Genomic DNA, 17,461 nt, shown 5'->3' with positions numbered 1-17,461 from the left:
ATGTATGTATATATGTATATATATATGTGTGTGTATATATATATATGTATATATGTATATATATATGTATATATATATATATATATATATTAGTACATACACATACATACATACACATAAATATTCTTTCAAAGCTGCCTATTGAAATAAAATAACCATCCATCTAAAGTCGCCTCATGTTGATATTTTTTACCCGCAAATTAAGCTTGCTTCTCATATTAAATTAACAACGAAGACTACATTATTTAAATCCCAATATTAATTGAAATCAATTCGGCTAATAATGCATCAATATTTTATAGTGCGATCAAAGCTAAATTTTCGAATATCGTATCGGAAATTTAAGTCTCCTGTGTTACTGAGTGAAAATATTTGGTGACTCGTACATTTTGCGCATCGTTCTCTATTACCAAATTTCCGTTGTCAATTGTTGATCCATCTGTCGGCTGAATTAATATGCATACCATTTTTTAAAGATAATTTGATCCCTTTTACATCAAAATGTGCCTTTTTTTGGGAGTAATGTATACTCTCAAGCGATTCTTTCCTTTTTGCCCGTTTTCCAAAGAATTTCTGAAAATTCCTATCCCCATGTGAAAGCTAACCCATTTACCGTTTTCTCACTTACCCTTTTTAACATTTCGGCATTCACCCTTCTCCTGATGATTCACCATAGTCGTCTCCCTGCATCCCTCTCCCCAACCTACCTCCATCTACCCCGTCACCACCCTCAACCGCGGTATCCACTCTCCGGGCAACTTTATTTGCCGACTCACTCGACTCTTGCCGTCCTCACCACCCTTATATCACCCTAATAACTCCCCCATAATATCCATCCTATCGCTATCTCCCTTTTCCTTCTCCCGTCTCGCGTGCCCCTCAACCCATTCGAACCAAGCCTCTCCCGCCTCCCCCGAGCCTCCCGTACCGCACCGCGTCCCCTTCCCTCCCACTCCCCTCTCTCTGTCCCCCCCTCAGAAAGTCTCGAGAAGCGCTGTCTCCATTTCAATGAACCTCCTTCATTCATTCCGCTTCTTTATCCCCTTCTCTTAACTTTGTTAGCTGGAAACTCTTCCTTTTCTCCTCCACTACCGGCCCCACCTTGAATTTCCACCTCCTGATAAAAACCTTCTTCTCCCACACACATCTCCTTCAGTCCTCCATCCTCCCTCCACTCGCGTTCTACCACTAAATGTAACCCCGGCGAAACATTCAGCGCGGACTCCAGGGGGGGGTGGTTGAGAGGAAAAAATATATGCTCCACAGGGGGCGCTACCTGGTCCCTTTTTCACCCTGCCGACTCATTCGTCCTCCTCCCGTTTTCCATGGCCACGGGAAGTCCTAGGGACTCCTTGCATTAATCTCCCTCTCTCTTTCGTGCTTCCCCCATTTACCATTCTCTCTCCCGTCAACTCTTCGGCTGCCTCCTTGAGACTTTCAAAAGGTAATTTCAAATCTTTATATTTTATATTTCACCATCTGGCGATTTCCATTTGGCACACATAACCCTTCCATATTAAGTTCTCAAAGAAAAAAAATGAAGGTTCTTCTTAGGCCGAGCGCAGTGGAGGAGAGAGGAGATTGACACAATGGAGTTAGCAGGTAGTGGATTGGTACGATTTAAAACCGCTAGGGTCTCGCCTCAATATATACTCACCATAACCACATTTAAACAACCATATACGATTCTACAATCCAGCGCAGGAGTCAATGGTACAGGGTGCACGATGCTTGCGGTTCGTCACTTGTTTTATACTGTTATGATGACGAATTGTGCATTGGAAAATGGATTTGGACCCATCGATTTGCACAACAATATAAGTGGTAGACATAATTATAATAATTACAATATATTGGCTTTATTTGGGCAAGATTGAGGCTGTTGCAGTTGCTTCTTCCATCTAACCTATCGTCAAATATATTAAATGAAAATATAATTACATTGCAGTAATAAATAATATAAAAAGAACTATTTAATGACAATTGATTTGCAATGAATATGAATGAGTACAAAGAGTGTAGAAAGAAATACAAAATTGTGGGAAAAACGTAAGGAATAAAGGCTTTTATCCATGGCGAAAAAACGAACTGCAGGAAAACACCCACACACGAAGGGAAAGTTTGGAAAAAACCTGCAAAAAACCTGCAGATAGATAATGCTAATTTAACAATTTACTAGATAAAAAAAATAAAAATAAAACAAAGCAATGCACGAAAGTCATTAGAGAAGATGATCGACTGCTAAGGTAATTCGTGCCGGAAGAGCTGGTAGGTGATTTGATAAGAACAGAACATTCAGGGGATGGAAGACAGACAGATAGATGGAAGTTAAACAAAAACCTGGCGTTGGAATTATCCTACACTTAAATAAAGACGTCCCGTCCAACTGAATATTTCTTTGATGTGCTCATATTTCTCGTTTTATTAAACAGCAGGCGTTTCTTCACTACAGACGTATACTTAAAACAAATATCCCTCCTGCTAACTCCTTGGCTAACTTCCACATCCAGAACTTAGTCAGCTATCCGTAAATAAAAAGAAATTAGAAAGTAAGTGCAAAATATATACGAAGTATTACTTTTGCTTTTACTTAGAAAGGAAGTGCTTTCAAGAGAGGCATCATAATGAAAACATTCAACGGGATTTTTCTGAAATTTTTCTACAATAACTTTAAAGTACGGTTAACAATTTACAATCCAGCTCTTTATTAGAGTCTCAATGAATATCCATATAATAGCTTCAGAATTTCTTTCGAAATACAGAGATAAATACGTAATCACCACTAACTAATTTCGTATTACGTTTTAAGCGTCTATGCAAAGTATTCAAAATATTACTTATTTATAAATTATATTTTCCCAAAACGTAGTAATAAAATACTAAAAGGAGTTTTAAAACTAAATAAATAAAAAGGATAAAAGAATCAAACTCCTGAAACGTTGAAATGGAATGGATTCAATAATATTTTAACAAGGAGAATTAAAAAAAAATAATCACTTACGTTTTTTTTAGGTGCGTTTTTAAAGTCGGCATTTTAAAGCGTTTATAATGTTACCATATCAGCTGCAAGGATCATTGTGAAAATTACTAGTTCAAATGTTTCCGGACTTTGTCCCTGAATCACTGTGAGAAGAAGCACCGACAATATCACTTGCACTGAGACCTTGGTGGTGGTAAAGAAAACACCCATGACAGATATATTAGTACACTGTACTTCATGACTGTGCCAACAGAATGCCCCTGGTCAAGGAGTCCCAAAATCCTAACGTAAGTGGTGCTGTAGTCCTTTATCATTCCCTTACAAAGTTCTGTGTAAGATTGGGGAGGGAGATCCCTGCATAAGACCGAATGAGGCTTGGAGAGGAGGTGAAGAGGAGCTAAACGTGAGAGGAGAAGTGGGCGAATGCGAAGAGAGGAAGAAGTTGTCTGATTGCAGAGGAGAGACTCACGAAATATCCTGAGGTAGGGAGGTGGATGGCAACTGGGGAGTAGAGGGAGAGATTTCAGACATGATGGGGGAGTTGGACTAACGGACGGACTGGGACTTGTCTCCACTTGGTAATGGGATCTGTCGAGGACCCCGAAACCATCGAGGGAACTTTTATTCCGTTCCTTCCTTTGCTTCCGTCGGACACGCTCCGAAACGAGGGGGGTAAGGGGGATAGGAGTGGTGTTGCCTGGGGAGAAACTGGGGGTGAGTGGGAAGTGGGCGGCGGCACTCGGCTGGCTCGCGCGCGCAAATGTTGCCCCGGGACTCTTGGAAATTCCAATTTTCCCCCAAAAGATATTAAGCAAACCTCCTGGACCCCGGGAGATTTCGATTGCTCGAAGTGTTTCCGTTCCCCTCTTGCTTGACAATTTTGACCCATGGACAAAAGACTAAAGGGAGAGGCAACAACGTTCGGCTCAAAGCAATTTTAGTTCTCTTAGCAGCGAGGTTTTTGGGCGTGGTGCTAAATAGACGCGCTCTGGCGTTATGCCGTTTCTGAAATACTATATGCATTGATCTCCTGGGTGAATATTGTTAGTATGTGTAGTCAAGTGAGCGACTCGGGTTTGTTTCATCAACTTGTGCTAAATATTAACAGGTGCCTTAAGTTCGCGTCAAGGGTTTTTTTCTCCGAATATTCATACCTTTTTGGATGAATGGAATTATCTAACGCAGCCAATTTGTGCGCAAAATATGGGCAATTTTAATCTGACCAATTTAAATATCTTAAAAAGGCTTATAAAACTTTTCCAATTAATTTTAAAATTTACCTTTTCAATCTAAAATGTAAGAGGCATTGTTTCGAAGAAAACCATTAGTGAATAAGTGAAGTAGGTGAAATAGAATATAGTTAAAATTAACAATTTTTAATACACTATCATTATAAAGGATATGGCATTTTAAAAGCAAATATTTGAATATAATAAATTCATTTCATTGAATTTATAAATCATTGGCGTTAGATTTTTCAGCGATATTTGGCATTTATTCGATCCAATACAATGAATGCTACGGTTGGATGTTTTCATCCAAAAGTATAAGGACGAGAAATTTCGTTTGTAGAGGTTTCACCTCCATTGGTAATTTTATGTCTAGGTAATTTATTTAATTTTTATAGAACAAAGTAAAACACTCACATATTGCAATAATAAACCAAAACGTTAAAAGAATTTCTTGAACACTCACCTATCGATGCTGATGGCCACCAAATTGAAGATCGAAGACGTTGAACAGGTGACGTCCATGGCGATGTAAAAATCACACACGAATGTCGGCAGTCCCCACGTTCCGTTCACCTTAAAGGATACAAAAAAAAACAATTAATTTTTTCATCACTAGTTTACAAATACATTTTTAATAGCCAAATAATTTTTTTATGGCCACGTTAAGGATTTAATATCGGTTATCAAAAAGTTACGTTACGATCGGAGCGGCATAAAATAGCTCATGCTTCCAAATTCTTCCCATAAAGTTATGATTTTAAGCATAAAACTCTCCGCCAGTATTTGACATTCTTCGAACCTATTGTAATAGCATTATTTGTGAACCAGGTGTCCAATATATCTATCCAGACTCTCCTTGTGTGTGTTATAACGAAAACTAGTGGTTCATAGGCAATCATGATATCGTGCAACGATTTTTGATGTTTTACAGGGGTAATCTCTTCTCGCTGTTGACTGCCTAGGTCTCCGTAACAAATTTTTGGAGTGCCCAAGTTGTTAAGCTACAAAGTTGTTACGGCCTTGGGAGATTAAATGCAAAAATTCATCTAGCGACGTGTGCGATGGTGCGGATGTTTCCGACGAAATGGGAAGAGTGATTGGGAATTAGAGCGTGATGGCGTGTTACATCCATCGCTCTTTGATCATGGATATCCCATCTTCGAGTCTAATGAGTAAGAATTCAAGGGAAGTGGGCGTCCATAAAAGCGGGAAGGGAAACCGGAAGGCTCTCTGGAGTGGCCCGGGGAATGGAAATGAAATGAGATGGGATGACTTGGAAGGGTAGCGGAATGGATAGAAGAGGACGAAAGCCTATTGCTCTGACGGAGCATCAATCTTTACATCGAAGCCTTAGTCGCCTTTGCCAATTATCCCCCTCCGAAAACTAACGCAATGAGGCACTAGAGTGCGTTCAGGTTAAATTTCTTTCGGTTTATTGGCTGCGTTAACTGGAGGTCACATATTTAAAGTAAGATAAACTATTTTGAAAGTGAAACTTGAAACGTAAGCTTAGCGAATTCCTATAAATGATGTACATCTGAATCGCATTGAAGCCATGGATGAATTTGCCGCAGAGATGTTTCTGTATCCCAGCACATTTTTAGATACGCACATTCTAAACGCGCCCCTGGAATTCTGTTTATTTTTTCGAAAATACAACTCACTTATCACCTAAACCCATTCAGAGGTCACCGTAACTTTTTATATGTATTATTTGTTTATGAGTAAATTTATTGACCGAGTGCTGACTCAAGGGAAAATTGTGAAGGGATATGATTCTTTTGGGGGATTGATGAGATTTGATGGGGTAAGGCGTTTATTAAAAATTTATTTTGGTAAAATGAAATGAAAATTCTCTTAAACTACTTATTGATGCCAAAATGTAGATAGGGTCTTATTCAAACTACTTGGGAGGGAAATAGACACCGATCATAAAGCGATTTAGGACGAAGACAGCTAAGGCACAAATATCACCATTTTTCATTTCATGAATGTTTTTATCCATATTATACTTGCATGTATATTTACATCTAATCTAACCCAAATGCCGCCACAACGGCGAATGGCAGCGTATGTAAGGGCACTAGCCATGAAGAAAGAAGGGGAGAAGTCTATGAAGTGGATAGATGAGTTACATAGTTAGTGCCGCCCTCTTATTTTTGGTGTAATCATGAATCGTGATATTGAATATCGCAACAATGATGACTCAAAGTACTTATGACCAACACCACAGATTCTAAGCATAAAACTAAACCGTAGTTTTTTTTAAGCCACACTTTATGATATTTTTGTACTTTTTTTGAGGAATTTCCAATAAGCAAAGCAATAGTAAACTTTTAGGTGATAGAATATTCTAACTTGCTTATGCAGTCACCTAAACAGATTATAACTATTACATTATTCATTGACCTTTTGGCTTGCTCTCAAACTACCATACGCATTTCGCATAAAATTTTAACGTCCATAAAAGCATGGTTTGAATAATTTCCTCTTGGATGTTTTTTAAACAATTTTCCTGAGAATAAATTGAGATCCCAAGAAAAAATACTTATGATATGAATAATTTGAAAGAAGGAAAACTGATCACGCTTTAAGCTCAAAAAGAAAACTTTGCATTGCTAAAGCGCTAAATAGCCTGAATAAATGCTAACCGGCATATTTTATGAAATTTTCCGATAACTTAGGATGGATAAACAACGCATTCAATCAGAAGACAATCATATTTACAGCCTCACGGAAATTATTCTAATAGCCATTATTTTTATGCATTTATAACTAGGCTAAAGAAGCATAAAATTTTAGTTATAAAAGTTATTTCAAGATGAATAACTCTCTCGGCAGAGGTAGTAATGAAAAATGTCATTCATTGTTTGTAAGTGTATTTCATGTATTACACTACATTACTTTCGCCCTTCACCACTACATTTCAAAACCTTTCTTGCTGCATGTCCCCGTCCTATTCTTTACTCAAGTTAGTCAGTTTTATCCCCATTGGGTCTAACTAAATCAAATCGTGGTGAGCTGGATTACATGAATGACTAAGAGGTTTGGTCAATCAATAGAGATCTTGGTTCTACATTTTGGAAGTTTCTTACATACTTTTTGTGAAAAATCGTCTAAATAAAGGATTCTGCGCCACTTGGCTACGGGGTCCTGTGGCGGTTCGGTACTGTAAATATCTTTCAATGCCATTTTATTCAGTTTTTTGCGGTATAGTTTCTCTACTAGCTCCTCATCGTAGCCGTTGTTTCTTGCAATCAATTTAATCGTGGTAAGTTCTTTTTTGACGTTGTTTTGCAACATTGGGACGTTCACCAACCGGTGTATCATTGAATGGAAGGCGGAGAGTTTTTGCGAGAAGCAATGTCTTGACTTGAAATGGATAACTTGATCTGTGTATGAGTTTTTCCGAAAGATAGAGAAATCAAGCCGGTTGTTTAATTTTTAAATTTTTAAATCAAGAAAATTCAGTGTATTATTTTCTTCTACTTCAGAGGTGAATTTTAGGTTTTCGTTCAAAGAATTTAAATGTGTAAGAAATAGCTGAAGTTGCCTTTTGGAGCCTCTCCACACACAAGACACATCGTCCACATATCGATACCAACACAGTGTGTGGAGAGGCTCCAAAAGGCAACTTCAGCTATTTCTTACACATTTAAATTCTTTGAACGAAAACATTGCTTCTCGCAAAAACTCTCCGCCTTCCATTCAATGATACACCGGTTGGTGAACGTCCCAATGTCGCAAAACAACGTCAAAAAAGAACTTACCACGATTGAATTGATTGCAAGAAACAACGGCTACGATGAGGAGCTAGTAGAGAAGCTATATCGCAAAAAACTGAATAAAATGGCATTGAAAGATATTTACAGTACCGAACCGCCACAGGACCCCGCAGCCAAGTGGCGCAGAATCCTTTATTTAGAGATCTCGGTTCTTAAATCGACTTCTTACACACTTTAAAATTTTATTTCTATGTCTAATATTAAAATATGAACAGCAATTCTCAGGGAATGGTCAATTGTTTACATTTAAAGTGACCGCGTCAAATCAAACTAATTTACACTGAGTTATGACTAAAATAGATTGCCATAAAATTGCTTTAATTTATCTTGAATTCTGGTACATATGGATGCTATTAATTTATTTGCAATCTTTATCGTCTAAGATAAAAATATGTTTGAATTATGGTAAATTAGCAAATTCAGCCTGTAATTAACGAGTGTTTATATATATATATACATATATATATATATTATATATATATATTTTATATATATATATATATATATATATATATAATATTGGGACGGCACAATAGAACACAAATAAAATAGTAACACTTAAAAGGACACTCACACGGTAAATTGTTTAAGCTTTCGGCCTTCTCCGAGGCCTTCAGTCAGTCTTACTTTAAGAAGATCTCGGAGAAAGCCGAAAGGAAATTTATTTTGATGAGATTTAAGTATGTGTTTGTGTGTTAAATAAAAAACATGTATATGTATATATATATTTTTACATATTTATACATATATATGTCTATATGTATGTGTGTGTATATATATATTATATATATATATATATATATATATATATATATATATATATATATATATATATATACAAACACACCAGCACATACTTATATGTCATCAAAATAAATTTCCCTATCGTCTTTCTGCTAATGTCAAATACATATACGTAAATGCCATAATAGTTCCAGTGAAGAACACACATCCATTTTTATCCCGCTTAAATGAAATGGATATTATGTTCAGCGTCATGGTGAATATAGAATGTCTCCCTCCTATGCTATCATATGAATTTCAAAATTTTCGTGACCAGTACCGAGCTAAAAAATAAATAACGCCGAAAGCTTTCCGCTACCCACATCAAACACGCATCGGAAGCAGAATTCTCGATATTTATTCTATTTGACTGCAGGCCTGTCGAAGAAACAGAGTCATGTATTTACTTTTTTGGTCCGATTCGTATTGACCAGCTGCGTGGCACTTTTTTTTTATCCGGTCTCTTATCGCTTCCACTCAGCGTCATGTTCATTTCATACGCCCCCATTCTGAAACAGTGCCATTCTTCTCCCACTGGGGTATTTTTATGGGAACTCTTGACTTTGCGGTGGGAAACGTCCATGGGCCTCACGCACTCCGAATTTATATTTTCCGCAGAAAAATATACAGAAACAAAGTGCTCTCTATGCAGGAAATTATTGAAAAATACTATGTACTTATATATATTGCCACTATTAATTCTACCAGGAATGCCATCTAGTTGAAAGAAATAGCATAGCAAATTACTAATTATATAAGTGATTTTTAACTTTCAAACGACGGGGGAGTTTCTTCGCCAAACTACGCTCATGGATACTTGCTGATTAATTACTGCTCAAACAAAAATCAATTTACGAATATGCTGTCGAAGTTTTATATGACTTCGAATATCATCTCGCAGCTCGTCCCACTACGGAGCATAAAGAGGCGGGGTTAGTGTTAGAGGGAATCCAGAGTTCATCTAACTTGTTATTCAAACTGAATTTCGTTTTTAAAACCCCGATAATTGAACACATTTAAGCATCCGAAAATTATTTTTAAGATTCCATTTTCTCAGGGGCTTACCCAAAAATTCTCTAAAGAAATCTGTAAGATGGCCACACTCCGCTATGATGTTTAAATTTAAACTCTTTCTCCATCCGCATTAATAATCACCGATTACTACCAAGTTCACCTCTGTCCTATTCAACCTTCTCACTTTCATCAGTTCCCATAAACTGCCTTTCCGTCACATTTTCCGCCTCTCCATCACAGAATCCCTCCACGGATCCGCTCCAGAATGGAGGTGAAACTCGTGATTTTGCGAACTTCTATGCTTTCTATGAATTACGGCCTTGACAAACCACACAAATTCCCCGCACTCCTCCTTCTCATAATTTTATGCCTCCTCAGCTTCTTTTTTGCACATCTCCACATAGTTTCCTTCTATTGACGTATGCGAAAAAAATCATACCCGTAAAAGTTCAGCGAGGGTGAGAGGGTTGTGAATGATACTTTTCAAATTAAAACTACGTAAGAAGCATAAAAACAAATGTATTCTTCTATATTTATCCGAAATTTATGAATTAACCATGAAGAATGGTGCGATTTCAATTGTACTCGCTTTCCACCCTGAGGACCCAGTCTCGAAACCGAGTTTTGGCAGAAGTTTTCAGCAGGTTCTTGGTTCTTATTTAAGGTACTGAGCATGAGGAGAGCATTTCAAGTGGATTAGCTTGTCCACAATTAACGGTAAACCCTTAGGTGCCTTGCCTCGTTAAGAGCATTCTAATAGCGACACCGGGTTTCTCTCCATCCTTCCTCAATACCATGAACATCTAATCCCTACTGAAATACCCACCACTCCTTAATCTTCAGGTCGCCTTCCTTAATGATTAGCCGCCGCAAAATATTAACCCCCGGTTATTTCCTTCAAGAATGATTTCTCTAAACAGTTGTATTGGTGTTTTGGGCTACTTAATATGCATACATACCTTGAGAAATTAAAGTAAGGGAAATCTATTGAAGAAATGAACGTGAATTATTATCACTTATTGTTATATTTATGCAATTAAATGTAAAGTAAATAAAATTAATTCAAATTGCAATTTACCTAAGATCATATTTAGTCTGTCCATTTTAGTACAAACTTGGAATGGCAAAAAAAGGCTAACTCAAAAGATGTGGCTCTTTGCTTCCTTCAGAAATAATTATTGCAATATCTCTATATTGAAAGAAAAACCAAAAGAAGAAATTTGCTGATGTGGCACACGGCTAGTCTGACGCTAATTTTATTAGACGACGCGTCTCAAAAAAAGCATGAACATAAGATGGAGGTATACAAAATATTGTTAATCTATGCTCCGAAATTTAGATATTTTGCCCAATAGGGATTTAAGTTTATGTCATAGGCAATTTAATACAATTATATTGACAACATTTTGATTTCCGAAAACGATTTTATCAGTTTGAGTTTTGCTATAAAAGAGTTTTAGAATTCCCCAGGTATAATTCGAAATGAAAATTTCATACTTGTGCGGGGCCGCAATTCGCCCAATGGTATTTGGGAGGGAGTGGATGTCTATTGTACGCTATATGTCTGATGCGACCCCTCCTTCCACAGAGTCCCGCAGGAGGTCACCTGGTGGGTTATGTAAAAGAGACGCTATGTAATGCCCTTGGAGATTCTCACAAGGTGATAAACCCCCGAGCATAGGTATGGGAGAAGAACATCACCTTTCCAACGGTTATCGGATTTTATGCCTGGCACTCGTATCAGAGGACACATTCCGGAAATTTCCATGTCCGCCTCCGCCTATGCCCTCCTCTGCTGCATCCTTTACGCCCCAAAATGGTATGCAAAGCCCGAGTAGTCTAAGAGACCTGGGACCATACCAGTCGCCTGCTGCCGATGCACCACTGCGTGAGTGATATGTAATGCCCTCATCAGCATTCGCTCGAGTACCAACTCGATTGCAGGTTTACATTTGCAGAGGTGAGAAACGGAAAAAAACGAGGACTCGTCAAAATTCATTTCCCCTCTCAACTTCTTTTTCAAAATTCCCAATATCTTCAAAAACAGATATTCCTAGCAGTGTTAACGACTGGGTTATCACTTTCTCCAAGTGCATATCCGAAAGGACTAAAAAAAAACGCAAATGACAGATCCTTTTATTTCCTACATTCAGCGTGGTGGTTTTACTCGTACTTGAAAGCAGTCATTCCATCATCTTTTACTGAATCTCGATCCGGTTAGTAACTTACACTATTTCAATTCATTGATTCAACAAAAGGCCTATTTCATCCATTAACTATTTTCCTGAGAAATGTGACTTGTTTGGAAATAACTTTTCATTGTCACCTACTAGACATCGTGCTACTGAGAACAATCGGATAGTGCAAAAACTACGCCAGTAGATGCTAATAAATCGAACAATCTAATTACAATATAATAAATAAGCACATAGAGCACACGTCTTTAGTTGTTCTATTGTGGCGGAAACATTTATTCTTTCTAAATTTTGTCAATTAATATGGGCACATATTTATTGATCAATGGAATAAGCAGAAGAAGGAAACCTTTGTATCCTCCACTCTGGAGCAATTGCGCCTAGTAGAGTCCTAGTCAGTATCGTGCGTTTATATTAAGAAAAATTAATTATGCCAATCTTGGTAAATTTTGCTAAGGGTAGATTGCGCATTTTAGTCTACGTTTATGATTACATTAACGATTCAATTATAAAGAGGCGGAAGAGTATGGTCAAGCGTTTTGAGATTAATAAGGTTCGATTGTGAACGTCATTAAGTAGGCGTGATTCCAAAGCGCACATCGAGAGCAAACATTGAGAAAAAAGCTACCCATTCCATGAAGGAATAAAATATATTCTCCTGGGGCATGCAGAACCCAAAGAGATAATGCAGTCTCGTGAGATGGGTACATCACGCGCTCGAGGCGTTGTAGTTACAAACATTTTCGAATGGAAAAAGGGAAGAATAGGAGATATGATAGAGCGAGGATAATGGAAGGAGAGACGAACATCGGACTCGGCTGAAAAAAGTCATTCATAGCTCCACGAGCATGAACAAAAATATCATAACGAGGTCGTTCTGAGGGTTCCTGTCTGAAGAAAAAAAATTGGGCTAAGGAAGTGCGATAGCTTCCTTTCAGGGAATAAGGAATAAAAACTTTCATTCTAAGAAGTCTTTAGACCAGAAAAAATAGAACTCCCTCTATATTTTAGCCAATATAAAGCATTGCTGGAGATGAAAACATTCATACATGTTTTACGTCACTCATGTTTAAGATGCTTAAACTTCATCTATTATGGGATCAATTTGCTAGAAACTCTTATAAACGGATACACACATATGAGTGTGTATGTATGTACATACATTTATATATATATATATATATATATAATTTATCTATTAATACATATATGTATGCATTTGTATATATATATATATATATATATTAGTACATTTGTATATATACAGTATATATACACACACATATCCATTTACATTTATATATATAAACTCTCGACGGAAACCTTGAGCAGTGTCAACGCATAGTGTATATTAGACACAAACACACAATACATTCACAGAGTATTTTGTTTCAATTATCATGCCGTCACCAGTGACGATAGGCGCACCGATACTCACCGATGAAGCGTAACATTTCGTACAATTGCCCTCTTTTATTTGTGTCTATATTTTAACAGTATCTTGAATATGTACTCTGTTTATGTACGTGTATATATTAATTTCATATGTACAAACATTGATTTCCAGCATCGGTAGTTACGCATCTTTACTCATGCCAAAATTTAACCTTAATAAATTTAAGCTTCGAGATCAATAGTAGCTATTAATGATGAACGGGAAGATCACTATACACTGATGCATCTTTGTCATTTAATCATCCCAATTTTCTCATGTATTCTCTGGGACACCAGATTACCTTCTATTCTTGACTTTCGAAATAATTCTTCTCTTACCCCATCTTGATGCCTGCTATTCGCTTCTAAGTTTCCAGGGAATCCAAGACTCCCATCGAAAATTCCTTTCGAAAGAAAAAGTAGGGAAATTACATAAAAGAATAATCTTGAGGCAAGATATTAATGGAAAAGCCCCACTGAAATTGAGATCAAAGATTAGCTCAAAGAATTGACTCATTAAAACTAAGGAGATTTAATATATAAATTTTGCTTTTCTGTTAATGTCAAAGTTTTTTTTAATATGGTAAATTGTGTTCTTCTGAAAATGGAGGGGCAATGAGGACGATTAAAGTTGGAAGAGCTTGATGAATAACTTTATGCACACTATCAATTTAAAAATCAGCGGAAGTAGAAGAAGAATTTCTATTAAGAAAAGTTTAAAACGTTGAAAATAATAACAAAAGTTACCATTGAACTTGTGTTAGCAACTTTTCAAAGTTTGCTGGAGGAAGAACTTAATTGGGCTTCCTTTTATTAACTGTAGTAAGGCACTGAACCAACAAGAATCGATATAAATGTATCGGTTGGAGATTCGACCTTCTTGCGCGCCTTTCACTGGGTTTTCCTTAGGCCCCTGAAAGTTTCCTTTGAAGAGGAGGGCGTGACCGTTGAGACATGCCATTGGTATCACCGAGAAACCTCTGTAAGATAAAGAATTTAGCAGTGCCGTGCTGGATAGGAGGGGAACAAATTGTCTCTCATTCGCTAACCCTTCTCCCACAACCGGTGATACAAAAATTTAATATTACTCATACCTGTATACTACGCGAGCTGTTAGGAGACTGCAACCATGGCAAGCATGACGTTGCCAGGAAAATTTGGTGGGGCAGGGGACTGAGAAAACTCGACTTTCCGCATTAAATAAACGGCCATATTTAATAAATTGCTCGAGGAGCAAAATATACTATACTTGAGACTTCTCTTCGTTGGAAAGGCTCTCGTCATGATCTTCCGGAGGAATGTCAGAAAAATAACAAAAGTCATGGGAGGATTAAGGATGCGTTTCAACCGAAGAGAAGTTAGGGAGAGGGAAAATGACACCATATCTCTAAGGACGCGGGGTCGCGGGGAAGACGCCCCAACCTTGGCGGCTGACCGCGGTTGCCCAGCTCGGCAGGCTCCCCTGACCTGATGAAGTAGAGGTCGCTATGCGAGACCGCTTCTCGGATGGGAACATAAGAGTGTGAGTGAAACAGGCGAGATCCGAGCGCCTCAAGGATGCTATCAGCGTTGCCACCGAGATGGAACCTATCCATTTCACGGAAGAGTCTACACCAGGGGAATAAATGCTGTGTCGCCGGTGAAGCTCACTAATGAACCGTGAGGGGTCGGTATGGAGAGCTGATGTAGCAATGGCGGAGACAAAGTGGAGATCGCCTTTGGGCAGAATTCCGAAACAATTAAAGAGGTGCTTGAATTCTCGCAGGGAATTGCTGTGCCGGGAGGCGACCCCGTTGCCTGGCTCCCGAGTTCGAGTTGCGGTGCTCAACAAACACGGTGAGGCGTAAATATCGCGGGATGAGGTGTTAGGTGTGCGGCGAAGAGGGTCACTTGAGGGTAGAATGCTCTCGTCCTTTTGCTCTTGGAAATGAGGAGAGGCCTAGGAGGTAGTAATCTCCTCGGCCGGTGACGAGAAAGAAAAGGACATCGGCAAAAGAGCATTGGTATTACCTGTTCACCGCCTTTGCATTCGCGGACTGCTGCTGCAACGACGGAGGTCGTCCGAGGAGACGCTAGGATGGAAGTACGGACGATATGGTCCAATTCGGTGCCCTTCGTTTCAGTATACGTGTCGGGTATTCCCAACGAGATACTTATTAGGCGTAGGAGCGGCTGTCTTTGATCGAGGAAACGCTCTGGAACATCACCGATAATTCGGGGCCATCGTGCGTGAAGAGTTGGTACCTGCGAAGGCGAACGAGGAGCCATTATGCACTCTCGGGAGGAGAAAAGTAGTGCTTCGTATCAGAGAGGAAGATTTCCCGTATAAAGTGCTCATTGCGCCACATATAACGCAGAGATGTCTCATGGGGGCAGATTTCTCGCGAGGACTTCCGTGTGATGTGAATTTTTTACCGGAAATGAGTTCACCTTCGAGGAAAATCTGTGACTTTCTTGTCAAGTGAAGGAAAAACGTGATTTATTTAGCCCTGTGACTTTGAAAGAGAACATCATCTTTCTACTTACCACGAAATATTAAAGTGTGTCATGAGCAAGGATAGGGGGACTCAAAGGAAACCTAGAATAATGGATTCGAATCCAAAAACTTTAAAGGAATATGGCGTGCTTTCTGCGCATATTTTCCATAATATTAAGGGTTCCCCGATGCCTGGGCTTTTTCTCACTGCATCGGAAACTCCTTACAAAGACACTAAAGTGGGCGCAATTTCGAAATATGATGTTAAAAAAGGAGCATACATAAATTCGGTTTGTAGTTAAGAGAGCGCTCACTTACCACCTGCATCCTCTCTCTTTGAATTGGATGATTCAGGTAAAGGTGATTTGGAAAAGGATGAAATTAAAATAGTTTTGGACGAATTTGCTGATCCATACGTTCGTGAAAAAAGGTGGTGGGCCCTACCGATTTAAAGTGCTGCCTTTCGGAATGTTCAACAATCCGGTACTATTCAGTGATTATTGGGCCTAGTGTTTGCGGGTGCTCAATGGAAGTGCTGTAAGGTGTGCCTAGATGACATAATTTTTTGGAGGAAATTTTAGAGAGAATATTGGAAGGCAGGCATTCAAGTTATGCTTGAAAATTGCTAAATAATGAGGCCAAATGTGAAATTTTTAGTCCGTGTATTGTTGAAGAAAGGTGGGTAACGGACCAAGGAAAAATTGCCGCGATCATACAATGACGCTGTCCAGCATCTCTTGAGGAGCTTAGGGCGTTTCCTGAAATTGTGTCTTATTATAGGCGGGTCATAGACTTTTTTTCTTGGAGCATGCCCCTTTCCTAGGTTGACAGAGAAAAGTGCCTTTTCAAATGAAGAACCGAATGCAAAGTCGCCTTAGATGTCTAAACGGAAGTAGACGAGATTAAAATTAAATATTCTGAATTTCATACGGACGAACTGCGAATTCTCACCCGACTGTGACGCCAACGGGATGGGTATTGGGGATGTATTAAGGCAGGGACAGGAAAACAAGGAAAGGGTTTTACCCTTTAGTTGCAGGGAGCTCTCACGTGCTGAAAGTGCTTTAGTGCGGCACGTCTTCGAGTTTTTGCCGGTAGTTAACTCGATCCGCCATTTCAGAAACTATTTATTGTATGAAATGGCGGTAAAATATTTCGTGGACCACGAGCCTTTGCAGTGGTTGAGATTATTTCGAGAACGGAAAGGACAAGTTCAAAGGGCAAGACTATGACTTTTAGGTGGTGCATCGGGCGGGAAACAAACACATGGATGCTGACGGTTTATCCCGGTCTGTTTGTAAACGCGGTAGAGGACCCGAATGGCCTTTTTCACAGCAATTTGCCGGGAAAGCACAAGATCATACTCCAGTACGGAAGGACACGGATCCTAATTACCTGATGTTTGGGAGAGAGATGTGCTTTCCGACTGAATTGAAGTGTGGTGTCGCTGTGATGTGCAAGTTGCGGTCGGGCAGTGAAGAGAAGGGCACTGCGTGAAGATATGATTGGACCTCGAGAAGCTCAAGCTCATACTCGGGAGAGCCTAGCGTCGCCTCAACTTT

General features: G+C 38.8%; 1 protein-coding gene across 1 annotated transcript in view; it reads right to left on the bottom strand.

The window, feature by feature from the left end:
• The window catches only part of Dop2R (dopamine D2-like receptor), a 158,795-nt gene that overhangs the window by 137,344 nt on the left and 3,990 nt on the right, over window positions 1-17,461 (bottom strand). The window contains exon 2 of the mRNA XM_071585534.1: window positions 4,676-4,785. Coding sequence (XP_071441635.1) covers window positions 4,676-4,785 — 110 coding nt within the window. The remainder of the gene's footprint in view (window positions 1-4,675; window positions 4,786-17,461) is intronic.

Source organism: Hetaerina americana, unplaced genomic scaffold (genome assembly GCF_022747635.1).
Source record: "Hetaerina americana unplaced genomic scaffold, ioHetAmer1.1.p SCAF_2, whole genome shotgun sequence".
Classification (NCBI taxonomy): Eukaryota; Metazoa; Arthropoda; class Insecta; order Odonata; family Calopterygidae; genus Hetaerina; species Hetaerina americana.
The sequence above is the reverse complement of the archived record's forward strand: the minus strand, read 5'-3'. Positions and strand labels throughout refer to the sequence as shown.